This window comes from Jaculus jaculus, chromosome 1 (genome assembly GCF_020740685.1).
Source record: "Jaculus jaculus isolate mJacJac1 chromosome 1, mJacJac1.mat.Y.cur, whole genome shotgun sequence".
Lineage (NCBI taxonomy): Eukaryota > Metazoa > Chordata > Mammalia > Rodentia > Dipodidae > Jaculus > Jaculus jaculus.
In genome coordinates this window covers 208320696-208345175 of record NC_059102.1, presented here as the reverse complement: position 1 = coordinate 208345175, position 24480 = coordinate 208320696, and the positions used below count along the sequence as shown (strand labels likewise).

The window sequence follows — 24480 nt, the reverse complement described above, 5'->3', positions numbered from 1 at the left end:
AGAAACATAAATTACAGACCAACTTCCCGGATGAAGATACATGGAGAAATTCTTAATAAAATACCTGTGAATGAAATTAGTGAACAAATCAAGAAGAGTATAAACCAAAAAGAGGAATCATTCTACAGATGTAGAGATGGTTCAACGTATATAAATCAATAAATGTGATTCATTACATAATGTACTCAAGGTCAGAAATCACATGGTTGCTTTGCAACTGATGCAGAAAAGGCCTTTGAGAACTGGTAAAAGTTCTGGAGAGGTAGGAATAGAAGATATTTCAACATAGGAAGGGCTGTTTACAGCAAATGTGTAGACATCATGCTAAATGGAGATAATCCTAAAGCATTGTCAAGAAGATCTGGAACAAGGGTGTCCACAATCTCCGTATTTATTGAACATAGTACTTGAAATCTTGGCTACAGCAGTAAGAGAAGGAAATAAAAAGGATACAAATAAGAAAGGATGAAGTTGAAGCATCCTTATTTGTAGATGACATAATTCTATACATAAAGAGATTCTAAGGACTCTACCATAAAAGTCCTATAACTGGTAGGGTACAAAATTAACATAAAACCCAGTAGCTTTCTTATATACCAATGCAAACATATTGAGAAATTAATCAGGGAACAATCCTATTCACCATAGCCTCAAAAATATCTTGGAATAAACCTAGCAAGGAAGTGAAACGCCTCTACAATGAAAAATTTAAAACACTTAAGACTGAAATGGCAAGTCCTCTCATGCTCATTGATCAGAAGAATTAACACTGTGAAAACGGACATACTATCACAAGTAATCTAAAAATTCAATGCAATCCCAATCTAAATTATGGTACCATTTTTCACATGAATAGAAGCAGCAATCTTAAAGAAAATATGGAAATGCAAAAGACCCCAGCCCAGGTAATCAAACAATCTTGAGCAAAAAGAATACTTCTGGAGGTATCACCGTATTTCAAGTTAATTACAGAGCCATATAGAAACATCATGGGCATGCATGCCAGGGACTCTTGCCACTGCAAATGAACTCCAGATGCATGTGTCACTTTGTGCCTCTGCTTTATGTGTGTATTGGGGAATCGAACATGGATCATTAGGCTTTTGCAAGCAAGCACCTTAATTGCTGAGACATATCTATAGCCCATAATAAATACTTTAAGAACTGTTCAACATCAAAAGGCAAATTAAAATTATTTTGAGATTCTCTCTCACTTTCTCATTCCAGTTAGAACATCTAGCATCAAGAAAGCAAATGACAACAAATGCTAGCAAGGGTGTACTATTGATGGGAATGCAAATTGGTACAGCAATTATGGAAATCAGTGTGGAACTGTCTCAAAAGGCTAAAAATGGAACTACCATATGAGCATGTGTATCACTTCTGGACATAATATTCTAAGGACTTTATAGTATATGAAAACCTATTACTTGGCAAGCCAGTTTAAAATATCAATTAAAAGTGTTTGAAAGTCCTGTATATATGGGCAGATGAAGCTGTCCCTAGGGTCTACCCACATAGTGCTGGAAAGCACTACATGAGCTCCTGGTGGAAAATGGCCAGCAACCATGTATGCTAGCAGGGGACAATGCTATACAAAAGCAACCAGCTTGACAAGGTGGACATGCATAAGCAAAAGTGACACCCAGCATAGGTGGGTAACCTCTCCAGCTAAGCAATCATATCAGTGGAAAGGAACCCTTAAGTGGAACTGTGAACCAAGTCAGAATCCTATGAATATCAATTATGGATTCCCAACAAGAAGCTCCCAGTAGCCTTTAGTCAAAAGAGAGGCTACACCCATCAAAATCTTTCTTAACGAACAATATTTATACCATTGAACCTTTGCTGACCTCACTCTGTTGGAGAATCTGGTTTTCTTTCTCAGAAAGTAGTGAGAATTGAAGCAATAAATCACCTCCTGCAATCTAAGGCCCAGATGAAACCACAGAGGAAATGGTGAGATGAGCACAAATACTGCTTCCATGGTGAACCTGTCAACTAGTTCCAGGGACATGGAGACAGACATTGAGTATATTCAAAATTCACCGAAGCAGACACCCAGAAGCTGATGAGAGCACAACACTAAAGTAGACTTAAAACATACCCACCACAGTTCAGGGAATTTTGCAGAAAGGGAATTGGTGGAAAAATTTTAAGAGCCAGATTGGAAGGGAATGCCCAGCGGCACCCTCCACAATGACTGACTAATGCTCTCATATCTATAACCCACAACCCCAGGGGGAGTACCAGAAATCCCAGAGAGCCCTCTGCAGAATGGGGTCAGGGACAAAAGACAGGATGGCACTAAGATATGATATATCCATACAAAGTTTCTACTTGATAAAATAATGATAAAGCTGTTCCTAGAAGCAATAGGTGATAAATTGAAAATTGAAATGCTAGGAATGAGATACATCCCAATGTGTTGTTGCTCAGGAAGGATACAGAGGCCTCTGAAACAATATAGACTATTGCCACTGCTTGTAATTGTCCATCAAAATGCTAAATCCCTACTGCTGAAGACACCACATACTTTAGTTGTATGGTGTACAGAAATCAAGATGGAATTGAGCAGGAAGCTTCCCACCTTTCCACATAAGGACCCTATGTGCTCCACCAGCAGGCAAGATAAACATACCCACTGGTGCAATGGTGGCATGACTGATATGTGGGAGTAACCAACTACTTTCTTGATTGAATTTGAGGTCTGCTCCATAGGAGGACCCATGGCTACGGGCATATGCTTTAGGGGAGAACTCTTAGTACTGTAGTAATGCTAAACAGACAGAATGTCAAATCACCTTCTAAATATTTGTGCCACAATTAGTGCTGTTTTCAGTCTGAAATTTCTTTCTGCAATGGGCAGAAGTTAATGCAGATAATTGCTAAGAATAAGTGATTAATGTGTTTTAAACCACCCCATCCGAGGCTCAGGGGACCTCAAGAAAAAATGGGATAATAAAGAATGTAAGAGTTGGAGGATGAAGAGAAGTGATGTATAATACTGACTTCTAGGTATAGCACAGCCACTACATGCATGAATTCACAACACCTGTAGTTTCCTGCACAAGACAGAGCTTTTCAGTATTTCACCATGGATGGGAGAAGGTCTCATAAGACCCCACACCTCCAAGAACAGCTATTGGCAGCTCGTAGATGTTGGGTGAAGGGAGACATGTTCTTCAGTGGTGTGACCACTGGTAATTGGATCATACTTCAGTAAATAACTTCCCACTCATGCTCATGCAAGCAACCCTCATTTAAAAGTGGGAGGAGGTGAGGGATAAGAAAGGGTAACTCAGGAGCAGTGAAATCAAAATATACTATGTACACATATGAAAATATCAAAAATAGCAATATATTATACAGATCATGCCATTTCAATATCATAAATGGACTTCCTACTTTTTCAGGTATATATTATTTTATTGAAAACAAACTTGTTGCTATGCAGAACTGTGAATGTATTGAGATTTTAAAATCCCACAGATCAAATTCTAGGTCACTGTTTGACAGTGTTTCACTCAAACTTTCATCCTCACCAGTAAATTGTCTCACATATTCACCAACACTATATACTACAAAATTATATTTCCAATCTGGAATATGAAAGGACATGTCATTTTGACTTTTATGTGCATTTACTTAAATTAATTTTTCCCAAAACTGTCTACTTAGTCCTGATTTTTTTAAAAAAATCTAAACTTTATTCAAATGCTTTTCCAATTTGCTTATTTTTCATTAGCAATTTTGTTCCTCTCTTCTTGCATAATGTTGTAAAACTGATCCTTCTTAGAAAAAATATGCAGTAATGTTTCCACTTTTTGTGAGCGCTGCATATTTAGATGTATATACTTATAATTACAGGTATACTACTTTCAGTATGTGCCACAGTATTGATGATGATGCAAAGACAATTATAAATAGACTTTCTCAGAGAATCTAAGATGTGACATTGCATGAGCTACTAAGAAAATAAAAATCCTAAAAAAGTAAAAAATGCTTTCTTATTAGAATTTTTGTTTTCCTTAAGCATCATACAAGTCACATTTCTATATCCTTTGGAAATACAAGCACTATGCTTTTAAAAAGTGTTAATTAGCCTTTAATCCCAGCACAAAGGAGGCAGAGATAGGAGGATTGCTGTGAGTTTGAGGCCACCCTGAGACTACCTAGTTAAGTGTAAGTCATCCTGGACCAGAGTGAGACCCTACCTTTAAAAAACAAAAATAATAATAAAATAAAAATAAATAAATAAGAAGTGTTAATTTATAGCATGGCAGAAGTAGGATGAGGTGAGGCACTGCACACCATAGTTCCAGCATCAGCGGGATGAAGCAGGAAGACTGCCATTACTTTGGTGTTAGCCTTGGACAATAGTCAAACCTTGTCTGAAAAAAGCAAAATAAAACTAAAACTAAACTGAAAAAGGAGGATGACAAATGTAGTTTGAAAATTGGAAATTTTATAGGTATTTAAGATGATACCTATAAAGCTCCAACATTTAGTAAAACATGGGCCACTATAGTTTTGGTTTAATTATTTTAGGCCATTTAAATGTTCAGTTCTGTGAAACAAAATTGATCTATTAAATAAGAAGGGAACTTTCTGAAAGTTTTCTAGTAAGAATAACCACAGCCCTGTAACATTTCCCCATAACCTTCCAGACTTTAAGGCTCTGTAATCCACCTACCTATAGAAATGTTCATGACATTAATTTCTTTTGCATGGATTACCACAGAAAACGGTATAAGGCAAATGGTAACCCACAAATCTTTTCAGCAAGAAAAGTTCACATATACACAAAACAGCAAACTGCAATGCTGCTGGTTTGAAGAGCAGGTATATTTATTTAAGATCATATAAGAATGTAAGACATATAGCTTTACAATTATAATTTATAATAAGAACAATTAATCAAGATTTAAGTTAATGAATTCATTATGAAATAAATCTTAGAAGTATTATATACCACTTATCATATCACAGGCTTTCTTTAAAAAAATTATACTACTAAATTTTTATATGTAGTTTGGTGCTTACAAAGAATAGTTTGTAGACGTAAATTATGAAGTTAATAGCATACATATATAGTACGTTATTTGCAAAAATTTAAAAATATTTTAAATATGTAACCAACAATTTAGTGAGGTATTTTTGCCTCCCATTTTATGTAAGAAAACACTCAAGAGGGATATTATGAAAGAAATTACTGTAATTTACTAGCTTCTTTCCAGTGATCAGAGTATTTTATTCTCATTTGTACATTATGGTGCAGCCTTACAAACAGATATTCACCCACTCACAATGATAAACATTAAAGAATTATTATGTATGTAGCATAGTATTTTCTGTGGGAGGATGACTAGACTTTAAATAGGCTAATCTAATTTAAACTTTTATTTACAATATTTTCCATGTATATGATAATATAACTTATCGTCAAAAATTCATTTGTATTTTTCAATTATGTTACATAACAAGTATCACTGAAAACATTCAATGTATATAGCATAATGGACCCGACACATCATAAATGAGTAGGTATGCTTCACTGTATAATCAATCAATTGACTCAAACTTTAAAGAAGATAAAAATTAAATTATATTATCTAAGAATCTTAAATTTGTACATTTGTGTTGCTATATTGGTACAATAAATAATACCAGACAAATAATGTGAAAAAGTCTAAAAAACACAAAATCAATGCCATTAACATTTTCTTGGATATAACATTACTTTTATAAATAAGCTGATGCAGATCAATTTCACATTTAATAACTTATAAAAAGTCAATGTTTGCTATTTTCATATGTAACATCAAAGTTGGAGTGTATGTACTTTACATTAAATATGTCTCAGAAAAGACCATAAATTAACTTATCGTCCACATACAATATGTAAAAATACTAACTTAAATTCATTATATTATTTTATAATATCATTACATGAATTAATGCTATTAATTAGACAAGTTTCTATTAAGCAACCTCAAATTTTTTCTCAGTGTAAAATCTAATTGTGTTATTTTTCCTTTTTCTATTTTTAATTTTTACTTTGAAGTGTTGGGAATGAATTGAGCTATTTCTTCCACTCTTTTCTTTTTAGGTCTTAACTAAGTCATACAGGCTGGTCTTAAGCTTATATCCACACAGACCTTAAATCTGCAAACCTTCAGACTTGGCCTCGGGAATGGGTTTTCTGCCCAACAGAAAGTTTTATTTTCCCTTTTAAGACATACTGTTTTGAAATAATTAATGATTTAAATGATTATTACTGCTAACTATTTGCATCTATTTTATATGTGGTCCTTTTGTGAGAAACATTATCTTCTGCCTAAACACACATCAGTCTTCTAATCTACTTTATTTTACTCTTGTACAATACTTATTTCACACTACAGACATATGGTAACAATGGGCAGTGAATTACAAAACTGTGGGAAACAACTTTTTCTGTTGTTAACACATACCACTTGCAATCAAGAGCAGCATTGTGTAAAGTACTGATACATCAATTACTATTACAACTGCTCTTGCTTCTAACCATAAACAAATATTCTTTATTTTTAAACAAACCTGCATTTTAGATTTCTTCACTGTATACATAAAATCCTGACATCCTGTTGGCTTTGGCAAAAAGTTAAAACAAAACACAACAAAACAACATAAACTGAAATAAAAACGCAACACCATCTGTTACATAAATCCTTCTAAAGTTAATGTAAACCATCCTGTCATTTAATAACCTAATTTATTTTTGTTTTCCAAAAGTATTTCAATGTAATTAATAATAGGTGCGCTAACAATAACTCTAAGGGTCCTAAGACAAATCTGAAGTAATATTCATTTTGTGCAAATAAGTTCACAATCAAAAACAAAAGAAAATGTGCTGTCCATTTGAAGTGATCTGTATAGTCTATGATTCATAAATTATTTTGAAATAAAGCAAATCTATAATAAATAAATAAATAAATAATTAAGTCCATTCTCATATAGTCACTGGAAGTATCCACATAATTCAGAAGGGAATGAAGAAGTGCAGAGTTCATGAAATCAATGCAAAAGCTCAACTCAACCATATTTAACATTTGCAGTAACTTCTTCTTTTGGCGGAGCTGGGGATTGAACCCAGGGCTAACATTTGTAATACAGAGATGCATTCGTATCTGTTTGTATTTAAGAATTCAAATATTTAACCTCTCCTTGACTTTCTACAAAATCTGATTTCAGACTTGCACCACCTCTTAGAAAGTTTTGCTTCTTGTATTTGTCACATAGATTGTACTCCTTTCATTCTTGTTTTAGGAGTATCTATTAAAAAAACACAAAAATGAAAAAAGACAATATTTATTTAGGCTATAAATCAGAGGTCATGGCATTAATCAAAATTCTCATGAAAATAATATGAAACAGTTATCCAATGAAGAACAGTCCACATAAAAGGTAAGCAGCTTATTTTTTAAAGAAATTTTTCTAATACTCAGTTTTAGAAAGGACTAGAACTATAGTTGTTTTGAGTTATGGCATATGCAGCAATATGTAAAATCAGAAGGGCCAGTCAGAGAACTTTCTATATGATAGTATATATGGGATGTACTATTTTTTTCAATGTATTGTCCAAGTTCTCATGAATCAGTATGTAGTTCCTTAAAACAGAATGACTGTTCTTGTTGATTCAATTGTTAAGAGTTTTGCTTAGTACATCAGTTATGTTACAAAAGTCTAAATATCTTGGACCAGTCTTTTCCAAAGTGGATTCCATACAGTTTGCAAAATACTGGTTACTGCAGTTTCCTTTCAGAAAGACAAAAATGAATACTTGTATATTAAAATTTGATTAAAAAATTTTACATGTAAGGAGCCTACTTAACTATTTTCTTATACCTCTCAACTGTGACAACAGTTTGGGAACTGAACAGAATGCTTTAAGCTTAAGGGAAATAGCAAAAAACACACAGGAACTCATTTCTTTCTTTCTTTTTTGGAAGTACTGGGGATTGAACCCACGGTTTACACACATGCTATCTAAGTATTCTATCACTGAACTATATCTCTGGCCCTTAGGCTCATTTCTAAATAAACAAAAAATATCTCTGTTATGGAAAACTAATCATAACCCATATCTGAACAAAATTATATAGCCACAGTTTACTTTAAAAGGAAAAACAAACTTTTCACTTTGTAGATCAGCAACAAGTTTGACATATTTCTTTGGGTCAAATAATAAAATAAAAAGGACAAATTTCTTTATTCTTCCTAGGACACTATAATCTAAGGTGATAACAGCTAATGAAAACCAAGATGATTTTACTAAAAGCAAGAATGAAGCTCACATCCTATTTGTCACTTATTAGGAAATTAACTCTAACTAAACTACATTTCCAACCCCTTAACATAAAAAAATTAAGAAAAGACACATTATTGGCCTAAAAGTAAATTATAAGTTTTAATGATATTTCTTTCAGCTATTTTCTTCTCTTGTGGTGTTGGGGATTGATACCAGAGTTTCCTCACATGCTATGCCTTTAATTCCCTTTCAGCTACTCAAAAAAAATTATTTATTTATTTATTTATTTATTTATTTGACAGAGAAAGAGAGGGAGAGAGAGAGAATGAATATGAATGGGTGCACCTGGGCCTCCAGCCACTGCAAACAAACTCCAGACAGTGTACCCCCTTGTGCATCTGGCTATCGTGGGTCCTGGGGAATCGAACCTGGGCTCTTTGGCTTTGCAGGCAAACGTCTTAACCACTAAGCCATCCCTCCAGCCCTCAGCTACTTTTAAAATAGTATAAAAATCAATTATGACTGATCCTGTATTATTACTGGGGAACTTAAAACAAATGGAAGTGGACATACTTATCTGCTATGAAGTTCCTTCTTCAGACAGGATTTAAAAGTGGTATATTTCTGGACTGTTTTATAACCCTGTGGAACAGAGTCAGAAGTATCTGAATGTACAGAAGGGGAAATCCAGCATAATTTCACTTATATAAAAGTCAAACATATGAAGTAGAGTGCTGGTGAGCATAGGTTGGGATGACTAATGGGAATAGGTGAAGCTGACCAATGGGTACAAGGTTTCAATTAGACAGGAAGAACAAGTTTTCAAGATCAATTACACATAATGATGAGTACAGCTAATAATCATGTGTATTTCAAAACTGTTCAAGAAAATAGATTTGAAAGGCTCTTGCTGCAAAGTATAATGAATGTATTAATTAGATTGACATTATTTTACAATATATTCATATATTAAGACATTACAATGTAACCCATGAATATGTACAATCACCATCTATCAGTTAAAAATAAAAGCCAATTATTTATAAAACTGCAAATATAAATAAAACTATGTGGGAACACAGGCACAGGTATGCAAAAACATATAAGACAAAAATGAAAGCACATGATACTGAAGAGATAAAACTAATATCAATGGTTTACAGCAACCTTTTAATTTGATCTTGCTACATGTTTGAGGGGAAAAAAAAATGGGCTTCAATGTATGTCCTTTTGGCCCCTTATGCATCAACTGAAATGCTAACAACTATCCACTAGGCGGCAGTTGAGTACACAGCATATTTACTGAGACAACTTGGATTTAAAGCCATTTAGAAATCTTTAAAATATACTGTCTAAAATGAAACCAGCATTTTCTACATATGGGTTTTCTATTTTTAAAATTCATAGCACTTCAAAGAAGGAAGACTGAATATACTAACTAATAATCTTAAAAGGACTGACTGACCCTTTCTCCACTTCTGCCACATCTATGAATAGATCAGATGTATAAATATTTACTGATTCCTACTAAATTTCAGGATTTGGAGGCTGTATAAATTTCTAGTGATTACTTTCTAGTACATAAATAGGAAAAGAAATTTTTCAGCAGACAAAAATATTTGAAAGTTACTTTCCTTATCTGGTAACAATTTCTCCAAACTGTAATGAAGACTAATTCATTCAATATGAAAATAAATTATTTAAAAAAGTCAAATATGTGTCTTTACATATTTTTAAAAATAATTCTCTTTTATTACCTGAAATTGTTTATAAAGTAGGCGTGGCCTATGATTTTAATTTCCAAATACATTTTATATTATTATCCTTAAAATTTTATGTAAATTCTTTCTGAACTTTTCTGACTTTTCTCTCTCAGATTTAAGAAAAGATTTATCAATTGATTTGAAATATGTAGGCTTACCCGAAATCCTCTTTGAAGTCTGTCTTTCATAATTCCAATAAATTCTTTATAACTTAATTGATCATCTTTGTCAACATCAAAAATCTTGAAGACAGTGTTCACTAAATGTGGTGAAAGTTTCAGTCCAGTTGCTACATAGACAGCACGTTTAAATTCATCTAGATAAATGTCACATACAAAGAAAAAGAAATGGTATATAATGCTAATTACTGTAAAGGTTATAAAAGATGTTGTTTGTAAACATGAGTTATGATCTTATATAACCCATGACTTAATTATGATGTCTTTTAGGGAATAAGAAGACATTTTGTAGTATTAATAAAGAGTACGCAGCAGCTAGATTTTAGGTTACTAATACATTCTCAACCAGTGAATGCTTAATCCATGCCTATTATCAGTAATAAATACTTCAGGAATTAGTAAAATCAGGTTTCTAAGAAACATTTGACATGGGAGATGAGACACTCTAACACCAAATGACCATTATATAGGGCTAGACCAAAAGTGCCAAAAGCAGTAAGAACTTGAGATGAGTGACTGCTTCTGTGTACAGTGGAGCAGGGTGGGGGAAGAGAATGGCACTGACTTGGAAAGGCCAGGGTTTTGTGTTTTGAGCTAAGCCCTGAAGGATTATGGGAAGTTCATCTGGCAGCGATCAGAGAAATGGTAGATGAGATGACAAGGGTGAAGATGTGGCATGGGGCAGAGCATAAAGTACATTCAGAAAATAATGAAGAGTCTGGGTACGGAGAACACTGGCACATGGGAGGCAGAGAGGCCTCCCTGCACTTTTTGAGATGAGGTGTTTGCTCTCTTTATTAGTAGTTGTGTCAAAGAAAGGTTAATTCTTGTCCTAGGAGACTCTTGTCAGTTGTCTAAAAAACATCACGAATAGCTGTGGAAAGAGTACCATTTAGGTGGCTGCTAGTAATGACATAAGAAATGACACAAAGGGATATATCCTAAACACCTGCAAGAGTGACATCACTTTTTTCCCATTCCTAGCTCCACAGAGTAAAAGAGCTACTTTCCACTCTGGTACAAATAAATAGTAGCTAGCATTTTACATGTAGGCTGATCTGTAGAGGTGGGCCTTCCAATGTTTGGACATCTGGTCTAGAACAAGAGTGAAACATATTTTTTTCAGGTTTCTCTGACTCTATGAATAAAGGAATGAGACCATATAATGCATCTGGTATGTGTGGGTGTGGAGTGTTGGTGCTAGGAGTTGAACCCAGGCTCCTGAGGGGGCAAATCCTAGGACTTGGCTTGTTAGCCAATCTATAGGGAACAAATGAGCTGGTCCTGAGGGTGACAGCATTTGGAGTTCTATGATAGCTGTATATCTTTGTAAAGTAAGGTAAGTCAGTATTCAATTTTATATATCATTCTCATGAACTGGTCAATATTGGCATACAGGTGACTCCGCTACTATATTTCTGGTTTTTGAGCAGGCAGGGATTAAGTCAGAAATATAGACAGCAACCTAGGTGAGTCTATGGAGCTGGAGAACAGCCTGATGCATCTTCCACAGGGCCACATTATTCCCCTCTGTTTCTAAGAGGCCACAAGGTATCTTTTCCTTCAAGCTTTTTTTTTTTTTATGTATCATTAGTGTCCCTCTACAGTATGAAATTAGGGATAAAAATAGACTCTATAGAAAGATCAGCACATTTCCCTAAACTATGCTTTTCTTTTAAAGGTCAGAACTGATTTTCCATGGAAAATACAAAATCAGACTTTCAGGTAAGTGGATGCACAACACAAAATATCTAATTAGCTGATTGCCAAAATATCTAGAAATAATTTATGAATATACTTTGCTTGTAATTTTTGAAACAGGATTACATACCTTGTCCTATAGAACGGCTTGCAAAGTTATACATATTGAGTGCAATTGCAAAGTCCTCTAAGTTGTTCAGAAACTGGAAAAATGATCTAAACTCATCAAATGTGATGCCCTATTTGGGAAAAATAAATAAAAATATAACAGTATTGACAAATTCATTAAAATAAGTATACTACACTTAGAAGAGAGATTAAGCATTGGTAGTATATTCCATAGGCAAACATTTCCAGAACATACTTGGAAAACTTTTTCTGTCAATAGAGTACAGGTTTCTTTCAGACTTATACTTACTGGGTAGTTTTACTTAGTAAGATGACAGGTGAATATTTATTAATGTCTTAGCACAGAATTCCAACACATGCTGCAGTGGGGCTGTGGTGATAGCCCAGTGGGTAAAGTGCTTACTTTACAAGCATTAGGACCTCACTTTGATCTGTAGTACCCATGTAAAGATGCTGGGCATGGTGGCATGTGTCTTTAATCCCAGTACTAGAGAGATGGAGAATTTCTCAGGCCAACTGGTCAGCCATTCTAGCATCCTTGATGAGTTCCAAGCCAAAGAGAGATCCTACCTCAAGAAAAAAAAAAAAGGCTGGATGGTGTTCTGAGGGTGACATCCAAGGTTGCCCTATGGCCTCCACATACATATACACATGCATTTGCACGAGCACATGTACACACACGCACACACACACAACACAGGATGCCATACAATAAGTGAAAATATTTTAATTCTGAAAATTTTCTGATGAAGTACTAATTTTTAGCCCTGAAAATGTAATTGTTGTTTTGCACATGTAGTCCTTAAATATGATTCAGCATTATGTCATTACTACATTTAGAATGACAATAAAAAAATTAAAATGTCGACTAAGCATCAACAGTAGTTTATCTGAACTTGTGAGGACAGGCAGGGTAAAGTGCAACGACAACAGGAAATAGCACTGGAGCACTGGGAGTTCCCACGCCACGGGCTGGGATGCAATTCTGTATTGACAGTACTTCAATTAAACAGGAGAGTTACTTGAAATTAAACAACGTATCTCTAAGAATATAAGTTTGGACATGGCCAGCAAAATTAATGATTAAGAAAACATACAGAGAAAAGAGCAGAGGACCAACAGTTTAGGATTAACAAATTCTGACTTTAATTCAAGGCTATGTAAAAGAGGAAGTAACACTAACAAGAAAGTGTTGAAAAATCGAAGAAACTATAAAGTAGGGTAGTTATCTGGATCCTGACCTTAAAATTTAAATACCACATAGCTTTTTATCACTTCATGTCACTACTAGAACAAAATCTTAGCTCCTACCCCATTCTATCACTTTTCATTATACTAACAAAATGCCTTTTATCCTTTTCTTAACAAGAAAAACAATTAATAAATTAATGGTATATATGCTGCTTTCTCTACTTGAAATGCTCTTTTCCCAGTCCTTCTCAGGACTCATTCCACACAGGCTCTCCTAAGAGTAACCTCTTCTGACACTCTACCTAACAGCCCACTTCTCCAGTCGCATGATGCTTGGCCCTCTCACTACATTTATCACTGTGTGAAAGCCTATGATTTATTTTTACATTTACTTTGTGTTGCCACTGAAATGTTTTTCTAACACAGAAGGGTCTTAGTTATCTTGTCACTATATCATTTGTGCTATAATAAGGCCTTGTTGACATTTAGTAACTGAGGTAAGTAAATCAAAGTGAAAGGATTTTAGAAATGTAAAGTGTTATTCAAATAGTTTCTCTTCCTCTTCTACTACTGGGGAGAAAAGGAAAAGAGGAGGAAGGAAGGGAAAGACTTAAGGAGGTTATAGAAGTATCACTGACTAAGAAAGCCCTGGGCTTGAATTTGTGCTTAATTATCAGAAACCCTCCAAAAGAAATTTAATACTTGGAAATACTCAGACAATTAAAGGGATAATTACAAAAAAATCAACAAATTAAGTCAACGTAGTTATTAATTTTTTCATTTTTATTGTAGTTTGTAGTGCTTAAGACACTTCAACTAATTAAGTGTGCAGGAGCTGAATTTAACTTAATTTTATTTTGGAAAAAGCCAAATTCATAAAAATTAATTGCAAAAACACTATCAAAAAAAAAATAATAATAATGGCATGGCTGGAAGCCAGGAGAGAGTCAGTTTCCAGACAGTCAGCATGTCTAGTGCCAGAAGGTACTACGTGGGCGACTGGGGGAAATGACCAATATATGTCCAAGCAACTCATAGTCTAACCTAATTAGCAACAAATAACCTGATGTGATGCCCACACAAGTGCAATAGTGGCACACAGCCATGGTGGGGAACCAACTGCTCTTGCTTTGGCTAACTGATCCCCTCAGTGGTAAGAGACCCACAGCTGGAGCTGGGAAACAAGTCAGAACCATACCCAAACATAAGCCCACTCTCCAATATCAAGCTACCATCAATCATGGGGTACAAGAGGACCTACACCTATTAAACTCTCAAAAAAGTAAGTGTTATCTCAATTTTCCGGGTGCTAACTTATTTTCCGTTACTTTTCCAAATCTACTTCTGTTTTTCAGATAGATGCAGATCCGAAGGAGAGAGCTGCCCCAACATACCTCAAAAGGGGCCCGAATGAAACTAAGGATAATTGGCGAAACAAGCAAGGGTGCTGTTTTCCTGATGAACCGGATACCAGCACAAAGGGGAAGGAGACCAACACAGAGAAAAATCAACTCCTACCAAATCAGAGAGCCAGAGCCTCAGAGGCCCCCAACACCTCAGCACTGAAGCAGACCAAAAATGAACCCAACATGGCTCAGGGAAATTTTTCGGAAGAGGGGGTGGAAAGAATGTCAGAGTCACATGTTGGGTCATGATATGCAGAGACATTTATCGTACCAATAACTGTGGACTAACTCCACAATGCACGACCCATTTATATCAAGTAGGAGGGTCCATTGGGAGGGGGTAGATCATGGATGAACCTAAACAATGGTACCAAACTGCCTGTATTTGCTGAAAAGAAAACTAATAAATTAAATTTTAAAAAAAAAGTTCTTATAAGCTCATCATTTATAGAACTTCACTTCTGAGTTACAGATTCTAATGTTTCCATTTAACAAAAGGAAGAAAAAAAACAGACTGAAGGCCAGAAATAATACTGTAGTATGTGAATGGCATAATTCTCAGGATTTATTTCTAGGGAATTATCTATGAGTTAGAAAAACTCAGCTTAATGGAGAAAACAGATAAAAGTCTCCCGATGAAAAGATATGTAAACTAATAGCCCACTGCATCAAGTTTTTTTTTTTTTCCCCCTGCTCTTTCTGTTGGGAACTTTGAGAATTGTTAACATTGTCACAATGTGTCCATTCTAAACAGTGTCAAACTATTTTCAAGTTTTTCTTGGATACATTCACCTGATCCTTTCATAAACACAAATAGAAGGCAATATATCCAAAACATCCCATGCTTAAAGGGGATACTTGTGACTCCAGCTCTATTCAGTTGCAATGATGCAATCAAATACCACTAGATAATGCAACTGCTAAGGAGTGTTGACACCACATTTGTTACTAAGCAAATAGACAACCAGTTGTCCCAGGTCCTTAAACATTCAGGGCAGCAGAAGTCTTTGAAAAGCTTCACTTCAGCTGCTGATAAGATCACTCACTCACTAGCAGCACTCTTCAAGTGACCTTTCTTTAAGGGTGCCATAAAAATGAATGAGTGTGAAAGAAAAGATGCCCACATAAACTGTTTCATATGAAGTGATGTTTTTGTTTTAGTCAAAGCCTATAGCTTACTAGAATTCTCTTGAAAAAAATAATATTTTTAATCTGAATAAAATGAATGCTAACAGTATTAGGAATTTTCAACATTCCTAAGAAAAATGTGGATTTCTACTTAAAATTAATTTTTAAAAATTTAACTGAGCATTTGTGACCTAGAGAAAATATATATATATTTGAAATATCTCAGAGGAACTATAGAACTAATAGAAGGGAAATTTGTTTTACAGACCTATATACAACTTATAAAAATATACATCTATAATTTCCAGATAAATGTACATAACAAACACAGCAGATTTAGATACCTTTTCTTCAGGTATACTGTAGCGCACATTTTCCAAAAATATTGATGTATTTTCTACATTTGTATATCGTAACAGAATATGAGCAAAATCCTCTTCACTGATGGTATTCATTCCATTAGAGTAGGAAAGGAATTCTATTTCCAGAACTTCTGTTTGGAGGTTATCCATGAATCTATGAAAAAGTACAATAAAGAACAAACAAATGATCCAACTGTGCTAGAAAAAGTCACGTGGAAAAAAATAATTATATGATGACTCAAAAGCTTCATGAAACTTTGTAAATGGGAAAGAATGTGTGCAACTATGAGAGGGACTACTGCTAACTGACTGCAGCTCAAGTTTCCTTATCTGTAAAGTAGGGATAATCAAACACCTTGCAGAGCAGTGATGAGACTATGTTACTTGATATTATTGTGGCTTGTTGGGATTAAGGCATTGACAGCATACATTCTTCTGCATATACAGGAAATGGAAATCCAGAAATGCAGATTTTTATCATTTAGTAATTTCATATCATACCTATAGCCACTGCTACACAGGTATATTATACAGAGTTAAAACCAAGTATGAAAGTGATTGTACTACATTCAATGATTTCTACAGACCATTTGGACCCTACCATTCTAGCAATTTTTAGTACAATCTAAGCTCACCTATAAAAATCTTCAAAGTTGAGCTCAGCTTTTCCTTTCTTTCCAAAAAAGTGTACCAGTAGGGTTGTATCCGACACCAAACTTGTGATATTATCAGCACGCTTGAAAACAAACCAGTTTAATAAAAGTCAGCTGCAACATAAAGCTGGAATTGAGATGCTCAATGTCTCTCAAATAATTTTAGCAAAATATAAATCAAGAATGCAAAACTATTAACATTAAAACAAAAATCATAGGTAACCACAGTTATGATGGTACCAGAGTTATAATGGAGCTAAAGTTATGAAAATGAAAACTTGGCTCCACAAGACTCTGTCTCAAAAGACAACCGCACCCCCTAAAAACAACAAAGTACCCCTCCATCTTGCAGGGAATCTATACCTTAAGTGATCAAAAACTGTTGAAATTCCTTAGTAATCTTGTAAGTGATCTTTTTTACTTAGGTAATTTCATATGGATTTTTATAGTCAATCTCCAGCATGTAACTTCCTGGTAACTGGTTTGGAACATCTACTACTCATTCTCAGTTGAGTTTGCTTAGAAGGCTCAAGTATTCTCAGTGGTTGGAACACCTGAAAAAACCTTTACAACACTGCAACTTCTTTGAAGATCTGATAACAATTTGATCTGATTGCTAGGGAGAAAAATAATGTAACCAAGTAGCCAAGTGTCCCATAGTACATTTTATTTTTAAAATTATTTATTTATTTATTTATTTATTTATTTATTTGAGAGTGACAGAGAGAGAGAGAGAGAGAGAGAGGAGGAGGGAGGGAAGAGAAAGAGAAGGAATGGGCACGCCAGGGCCTCCAGCCACTGCAAACGATCTCCAGACACGTGAGCCCTGTTGTTCATCTGGCTAACGTAGGTCCTGGGGAATGGAGCCTTGAACCGGGGTCCTTAGGCTTCACAGGCAAGCGCTTAACCACTAAGCCATCTCTCTAACCCACATACTACATTTTAAATAAATCAGCCTGAACAAGCTTATTATGACTGTCAAATGAGAGTTGGTATGAGCCTTTCAATTAAAATTCCAAGCATGAGAGGATAAAGAATGGTTCTATTACTATTCACTAGCACCTCATGGAAGCAGCAGATAGTTATTATGGAAAGACATAGGATTTCAAATTAGAGGTCCTGGTATAGGGAGATGGCTCAGGGAGTAAGGTGCTTGCCTCACAAGAATGAGGACCTGAGTATAATCTCCAGAACCCACATAAAAAAAAAGCATGTGATGATAATCCCAGCACTAGAGAAGCCGAGACAAGAGGATCTCTGGGGCTGCTGGCCAAGCAGCTTCAGGCCAATGAGAGACACTGTTTCAAAAGAGGTATGAGGAATGACACCTAAGGTTATCATCTGGCCTCCATCTGCACATGCACACCAACATGCATACACACATAAATCACATGTCCTGTGTTCACTGATTTCTTGACCCTCAGCTTCTATACCAGTAAAATGAAAATAATCTTATCTGTAACAACTTGGAGAATAAAATTAAAATGAGAGTGTAAATAAAGCACACAAATACTCTTGACTGGTAGCCATAAGATGTAAAAATCATTGGGGAAAAAAGACACCTGATGTTAATCATGGATCCTCCTTTAAGATTTAACCTATTTTTTGTTTAATCAGTTGATTATACTTTGACATGCTGTGGTGGTTTGATTCAGGTGTCCCCCATAAACTTAAGTGTTCTGAATGCTAGGTTCCCAGCTGATGGATATTTGGGAATTAATGCCTCCTGGAGGGAGTGTATTGTTGGGGGCGGGTTTAAGGGCTTTATAGCCAGGTTCCCCATGCCAGTGTTTGGCACACCCTCCTGTTGCTGTGTCCCACCTTAAGTTGGCCAGGGGGTGATGTCCACCCTCTGCTCATGCCATCGTTTTCCCCTGCCATCGTGGAGCTTCCCCTCGAGCCTGTAAGCCAAAATAAATCTCTTTTTCCCAGAAGCTGCTCTTGGTTGGGTGATTTGTAACAGCAATGTGAACCGGACTGCAACAATAAAATGGTACCGAGGAGTGGGATTGCTGCTAGACACCTGACTGTGGCTTTGGCCTTTTGGAGCTGATTTTCAAGAGGAATGTGGGAGGAGTTGAAACCTTGGACTAAGAGATGCCTTGCAGTGCTGTAAGTACAGCTTGATGGATTATTCTGGTCTGAGCTGCAAGACCTGAATGCAATAAGAACTATGGACTGTGAGGTTTGGTTTATGAGGGTGAGAAAGAGCTTTGCCTGGACTGGGCTAGCAGTTTGTGTGAGAAGCTTGCTCTTGTGCCCATGTCCTGAGAAGTTGTGCAGGGTTGCTTTGCGTAGAAATGAAGTGGTGTGTGCAGAGGGATATGGCACAGAAAGAAAAATCTTTGGGTGAACTGTTGCCCATTCAGCTGCAACTGAAAGATTACAACCTTTGAGACTGGGCTAACTGACCTGCGCAGGGGCAACAAGAATAATGTAGACTCTTTAGAAGGGGCCTGAGTGCTCAAGGAGTGTCCTGTTCTTCAAAGTCTGCTTTATTCCCCCCTGGATTAACAAATTGGCACCCTACCTGGTATTGTGGAGTATAGGAAATGCTGGAAAGAGGGTCATTGAGTTTGCAACACGGTCTAGTATTTTGGAAATGGCCATGGGCAGTGTGAAGAGGGTTTGCTGGTTGCCTGCATAGAGACCCCATGGGGCCATGAGTATGAACCGTGGACTGCAGTGGCGACCCAGTGGAGATGCCGGGACCATGAGATGGCTGCTAAGGAGCTAGCCGGCCTGGATGAAGTTTCCCAGGACTGTGAGTAGCCTAGCTGGGGGGTCAGAATTGGAATGCCAGAGACTTGTTGCTGGTTAGAATTATTGGATTTGAAGATTTGTCACTGGTTAGTTGCTGGACTTGAAGCTACAGAGTTTGATATTTGCCCTGGTTGTTTTAAATCTTGTATTGGTTGAATGTTTCTTTGCTATGCCCAATGCCATCTTTTGCAGTGTGAATATTTATTCTGTGTCATTATGGGTTTTTTGAAGTTATTTTTTGGTATTATGGCTCAGTTAAAAGATCTTGGACTATGGGGATGTATGAACATCATTGGGATTGATAAAAACTATGGGGACTTTTAAAATGAGATGAATGCATTGTATTTTACGTCCTGTATGGATATCAGTTTATGGGGGCCAGGGGCGGAATGTGGTGGTTTGATTCAGGTGTCCCCCATAAACTTAGGTGTTCTGAATGCTAGGTTCCCAGCTGATGGATATTTGGGAATTAATGCCTCCTGGAGGGAGTGTATTGTTGGGGGCGGGCTTAAGGGCTTTATAGCCAGGATCCCCATGCCAGTGTTTGGCACACCCTCCTGTTGCTGTGTCCCACCTTATGTTGGCCAGGGAGTGATGTCCACCCTCTGCTCATGCCATCGTTTTCCCCTGCCATCGTGGAGCTTCCCCTTGAGCCTGTAAGCCAAAATAAATCTCTTTTTCCCAGAAGCTGCTCTTGGTTGGGTGATTTCTACCAGCAATGCAAACCAGACTGCAACACATGCTACACATGAGGTACCAGTCTTCCACCCAGAAGATCCAGGCACATATGTGGAAGATGGAGTAATGGAGTAGGTGAAAGGGGTACAGTGACAAAGTGGTACAGCTGGTGACAGTATTTATAAAAATGTGCTTACCTCATAAAATAACCAGTAATGTGGTGAGATTAGATGATGAGTTTGAGAGTCAGATGGTTGGCACTGAATATAGACACTGACTTAGTGACTTTGGAGAAGTTTAATCTCTGAGGATATTATTAATTCCAAGAATAATAAAACTAGGGATCCTAAAATGTTTTAAGAATTAGATAATTCATGAACTCTAGCATGTTGCAAATATTCAACACATGTTAGGTACTGCTATTTATTTCTGCCAAGTTGATACTTTTTAGGAAGTTAGAATATGACTAGATATGAAAAAAGTTAATTGGAAAAAGTAATTTTATTCTGTATACTCTTTTCTTTTGTGAAAATAAACATAATAACCTGGAATAAGCCTTACAATAAGAGTTCCAAGAAACATCGTTAGTGACCTCAGATAATATGATCAAGTACTATTATCCTTCAATGTTGTTATATCACTGTGTTTGAAGGAATGGTACATGAAGGCAAGACAACTGCTTGACATGTTGGCAATGAGCTCATTCACCTAGCCCTTCTCAGGCTCACCCTGCACTGCAGATCTTTACTTAGTCCTTCAGTGTTGAAATCCCATTAGACTCAGGTTGCATGGACCTACACAATCCACATTCACCAAGGCATGGCTTTGACATCAGAAGAAAAACTAGAAAACTGAGTACTGTGTGGAGGCACCAAAAGCTCCACCAATACCACTGGTGTCCTTACTCTATTATATAACTTAAATTACAAGATGGTTGAGACCAAAATAGACTTCATCCCTATGATTCATGTCCTTATTGTTAAAATTAATTCAGGTGTTTTCATAACAAAGCAAAAAAAAAATCCACAACAGGACTTCATGTGCCACTAATATGCAAGTCCATTATCTCATTTGATATGGTTAAAAATCATTTTAGGTTGTAGTGGGGGTGTAACTCAGTAGTAGAGTGTGTGTTACCATGGGTGCAACTGTGGGTTCAATCCCAACACCCAAAATGATTTATAAAACCAAGATTACTTTGAATTTTAAAATGTGTATAGTAAGACAGCTATTTTTCAACATATTTTAATTATTATGTAAAAATGAAGATATCTTCAAACTTAATTTAATGGAGCATTTAAGTTATCTATTGGGTGAGTTGGACTTAAAGCAAACCAAAAATTTAAATTTTCAGGCCAAAACAAAACCCTGTATTAAATAAGGTATAGCATTTCAGGAATGACATCTAAGATTATCCTCTGACCTCCACATACAAATGTACATTCATGCATGCACACAGACATGGACACATACCTACATGCACGAAAAATATATGTAAGTAGTTTCTAAGCTTTTTCCTGAACTAATTAGTCTTAAAATACTAAAATAACTTTGCCACATTATTATCCATATTAACATAAAGAATTATGATTAGTTGTAACATAGTTAATTATCATTATTATCTCTACTATAGGAGGATAGCAAGAGAGATAATCCACAAATAATTATTTTATGTTGAAACACAATCTAAGTTTTGGTTTGCTTATTTTTTTTTTTTTTTGAGTTTTCTCTCCATCTGACTTACTTGATGCAGGGATCAGGTCACTAATTCAGTAGCTTATGATCACAATGTAGATTGATGGTAGCTAATATGCTGATAAACTAGTTTTCCAAAAACAGCATGATTTTTCATGTTTGTTGTTTTCTATAGGATTAATACACATGCTATAGCCTGTTTCACTGTACTGAGCAAATGCCACAGAATGCTGAGCTGGGGGGGGAGTGTGAGTGTGTACAAAATTGGCTATAGGAGGTTTGTAAAAGCCATAACTTACACTCCTCTCATAGGATAATTAACATTTTCCAAAGATCTTATATAAATCATATAATCTTAATATATAAGACCTGATTGAAGTTTTGATATTAAGCTTCCCAAGTTTAATTTAAATTGAAAAAAATCTAATTACAGATCTTGTCTATACAGAATGAGATGTGACTGAATAAGGCTAGAGGATAGGAAGTAGGAACTTTCTTTCACCTGAGGAGTCTGTGGTGGGTATTCCAGCCTGGGGTGTGGGAGGGGTAGATACTGTAGTCTGGGGACAGACACTGACATGTAGGTCACTGTTAACTGACTTGCAGAGACTCATAGTGACAGTGCTTCAATTGTTCTTATTCTTGAATCGACTACTGTGTGCCTACAAAATTGATCACAAAAAAATGAGTTCTAAGTCACTATAAATGGGATATCTGCCATTTCATTCCTGCACATAGCTCAAATTTAAAAGTTAACTTCTGAACACAATGGCTGGTTATAATTATAACAGATCTAATTATCACAGAGCAGTCATAGGAGAATAAATTATTTATATAGGTAGGACTAAAAATACAACATACGGAGACAATAAACATTTCCAAGTGTTTGCCCTAGACTAAAGATCCCAACTGAGTAACACTGTGCAAACAGAAAACATAAGTCTCAGTTAAGTAAGCACAGTCTTAGCCAATTGGCAGGGGAGGCAAAGGATCACTTGGGTCCTGGGCAGACAGCAAGATCTTATCTCAAATTAAAAAGCAAAGCACCACCACCACCACCCCACACACACATGAAAAAAAGAGAAAGACAGACAGAAAGAGAGAAAGAGAGAGAGAGAGGGAGAACGAGAGGAAAGTAAAAGAAGTTAAAGACTGATTATAATTTAGTTTAGATTTTTTAGGTACAACTTTTTAAAGTTAAAGCTTAAAAAATAAAATTAGAAACCAACTGTAAGATTAAAATCTGTGTCAACAGTGTCATAACAGAAGTGAGGAGTAGGAGCAATCTACCTTGAATGCAGCAAGAAGGAGTATATCAGCATCAAATTCAACATGATACAACTAAAATCAAAGCAATCTAATTTTTGGTTTTATTGTGAACTTGCAATCTTAAAATATCCTCTTCCTTGACCCTACCCCACACATCCTTATTCCTAACCCTTGGTAAGCCACTCATTATGAGCATGAGAAAATTCAGTTGTTTAAATCTAACATAACAGCCATTATCTTTTACTAGGTGAAAGATTCCAGCATTTCATGTGTTATTTATAAGTTGCAGTGTATGGCGGCCTGAATGTAAATTATCTTCCATAGGCTCATGTGTCTGAATACTTAATCCCCAGTTGGTGGTACTATTTAGGAAGGTTGTGGAACCCTCAGGTGGTAGAACCTTGCTAGAGAAAGTATGTCACTAGATGCAGATCTTGAGATGCTAAAGCCCAGTCCTGCTTGCTTCTTTAGTTCCTCCTGGTGGTACAATGATCCCATACTGGCTGTTCTGCTCCTGTCATACTCTCCACCAAGATGGACTTCCTCTTGAAACTGTAAACTGAATATAAATCCTTTCTGCCCTTAATCTGCTGCTTCTTTTTTTTATTTTAATTTTTATTTATTTGAGACAGGGAGAGAGAGAGAGAGAGAGAGAGAGAGAGAGAGAGAGAGAGAGAGAGAATGGGCACGCCAGGGCCTCTAGCCACTGCAAACGAATTCCAGACACATGTGCCACCATGTGCATCTGGGTTACGTGAGACCTGGAGAACCAAACCTGGGTCGTTGGGTGATGTAGAGTTGTGCGTAATCTCTAATCCATCTCTCCAGCCCAAGCTGCTTCGTTAAAATAAATTATTTATTATTTCCAAGTGTGTAGGGGGTTGGGGCAGCATGCTAGGGTCTCTTGCCACTAGAAATGAATGCCAGAAACATGTGCCACTATTTACGTCTAGTTTGGGAATTGAACCTAGCTAGCAGGCCTTTCACAGCTGAGCCATCTTCCCAACCCATATAAACTACTCCTGGTTAGGCATTTTCACCAGAAATAAGAAAGTAACTCATACACAAGGTAGAAAGATTCAGTGCATCTATGACTTTGCATACTCTGGTTTCTCTTCAGATCGTATAACTCTTTGCCTTTTACTATTTTCAAATTTAGAAAGTAGTCTTAGCAACATAATACTATTTCCTTTTAATTATATTAGCAGGGTATACTTTATATAGGAATTAAGTTTATTTAACACAGATTATTTTAGGTGATTTTGCAAGT

At 36.0% G+C, this 24480-nt stretch overlaps 1 protein-coding gene across 4 annotated transcripts in view; it reads right to left on the bottom strand.

The window, feature by feature from the left end:
• Positions 1-5233: 5233 nt before the first annotated feature.
• The window catches only part of Micu3 (mitochondrial calcium uptake family member 3), an 85730-nt gene continuing 66483 nt past the window's right edge, over positions 5234-24480 (bottom strand). For all 4 annotated transcript variants that reach the window (XM_004672594.2, XM_045141378.1, XM_045141374.1 and 1 more), the window contains 6 exons: positions 16788-16888; positions 16135-16306; positions 12067-12175; positions 10215-10372; positions 8867-8935; positions 5234-7317 (listed from right to left, as the gene is read on the bottom strand). In XM_004672594.2, coding sequence (XP_004672651.1) covers positions 8867-8935; positions 10215-10372; positions 12067-12175; positions 16135-16306; positions 16788-16888 — 609 coding nt within the window. In that variant the 3' untranslated portion in view covers positions 5234-7317. The remainder of the gene's footprint in view (positions 7318-8866; positions 8936-10214; positions 10373-12066; positions 12176-16134; positions 16307-16787; positions 16889-24480) is intronic.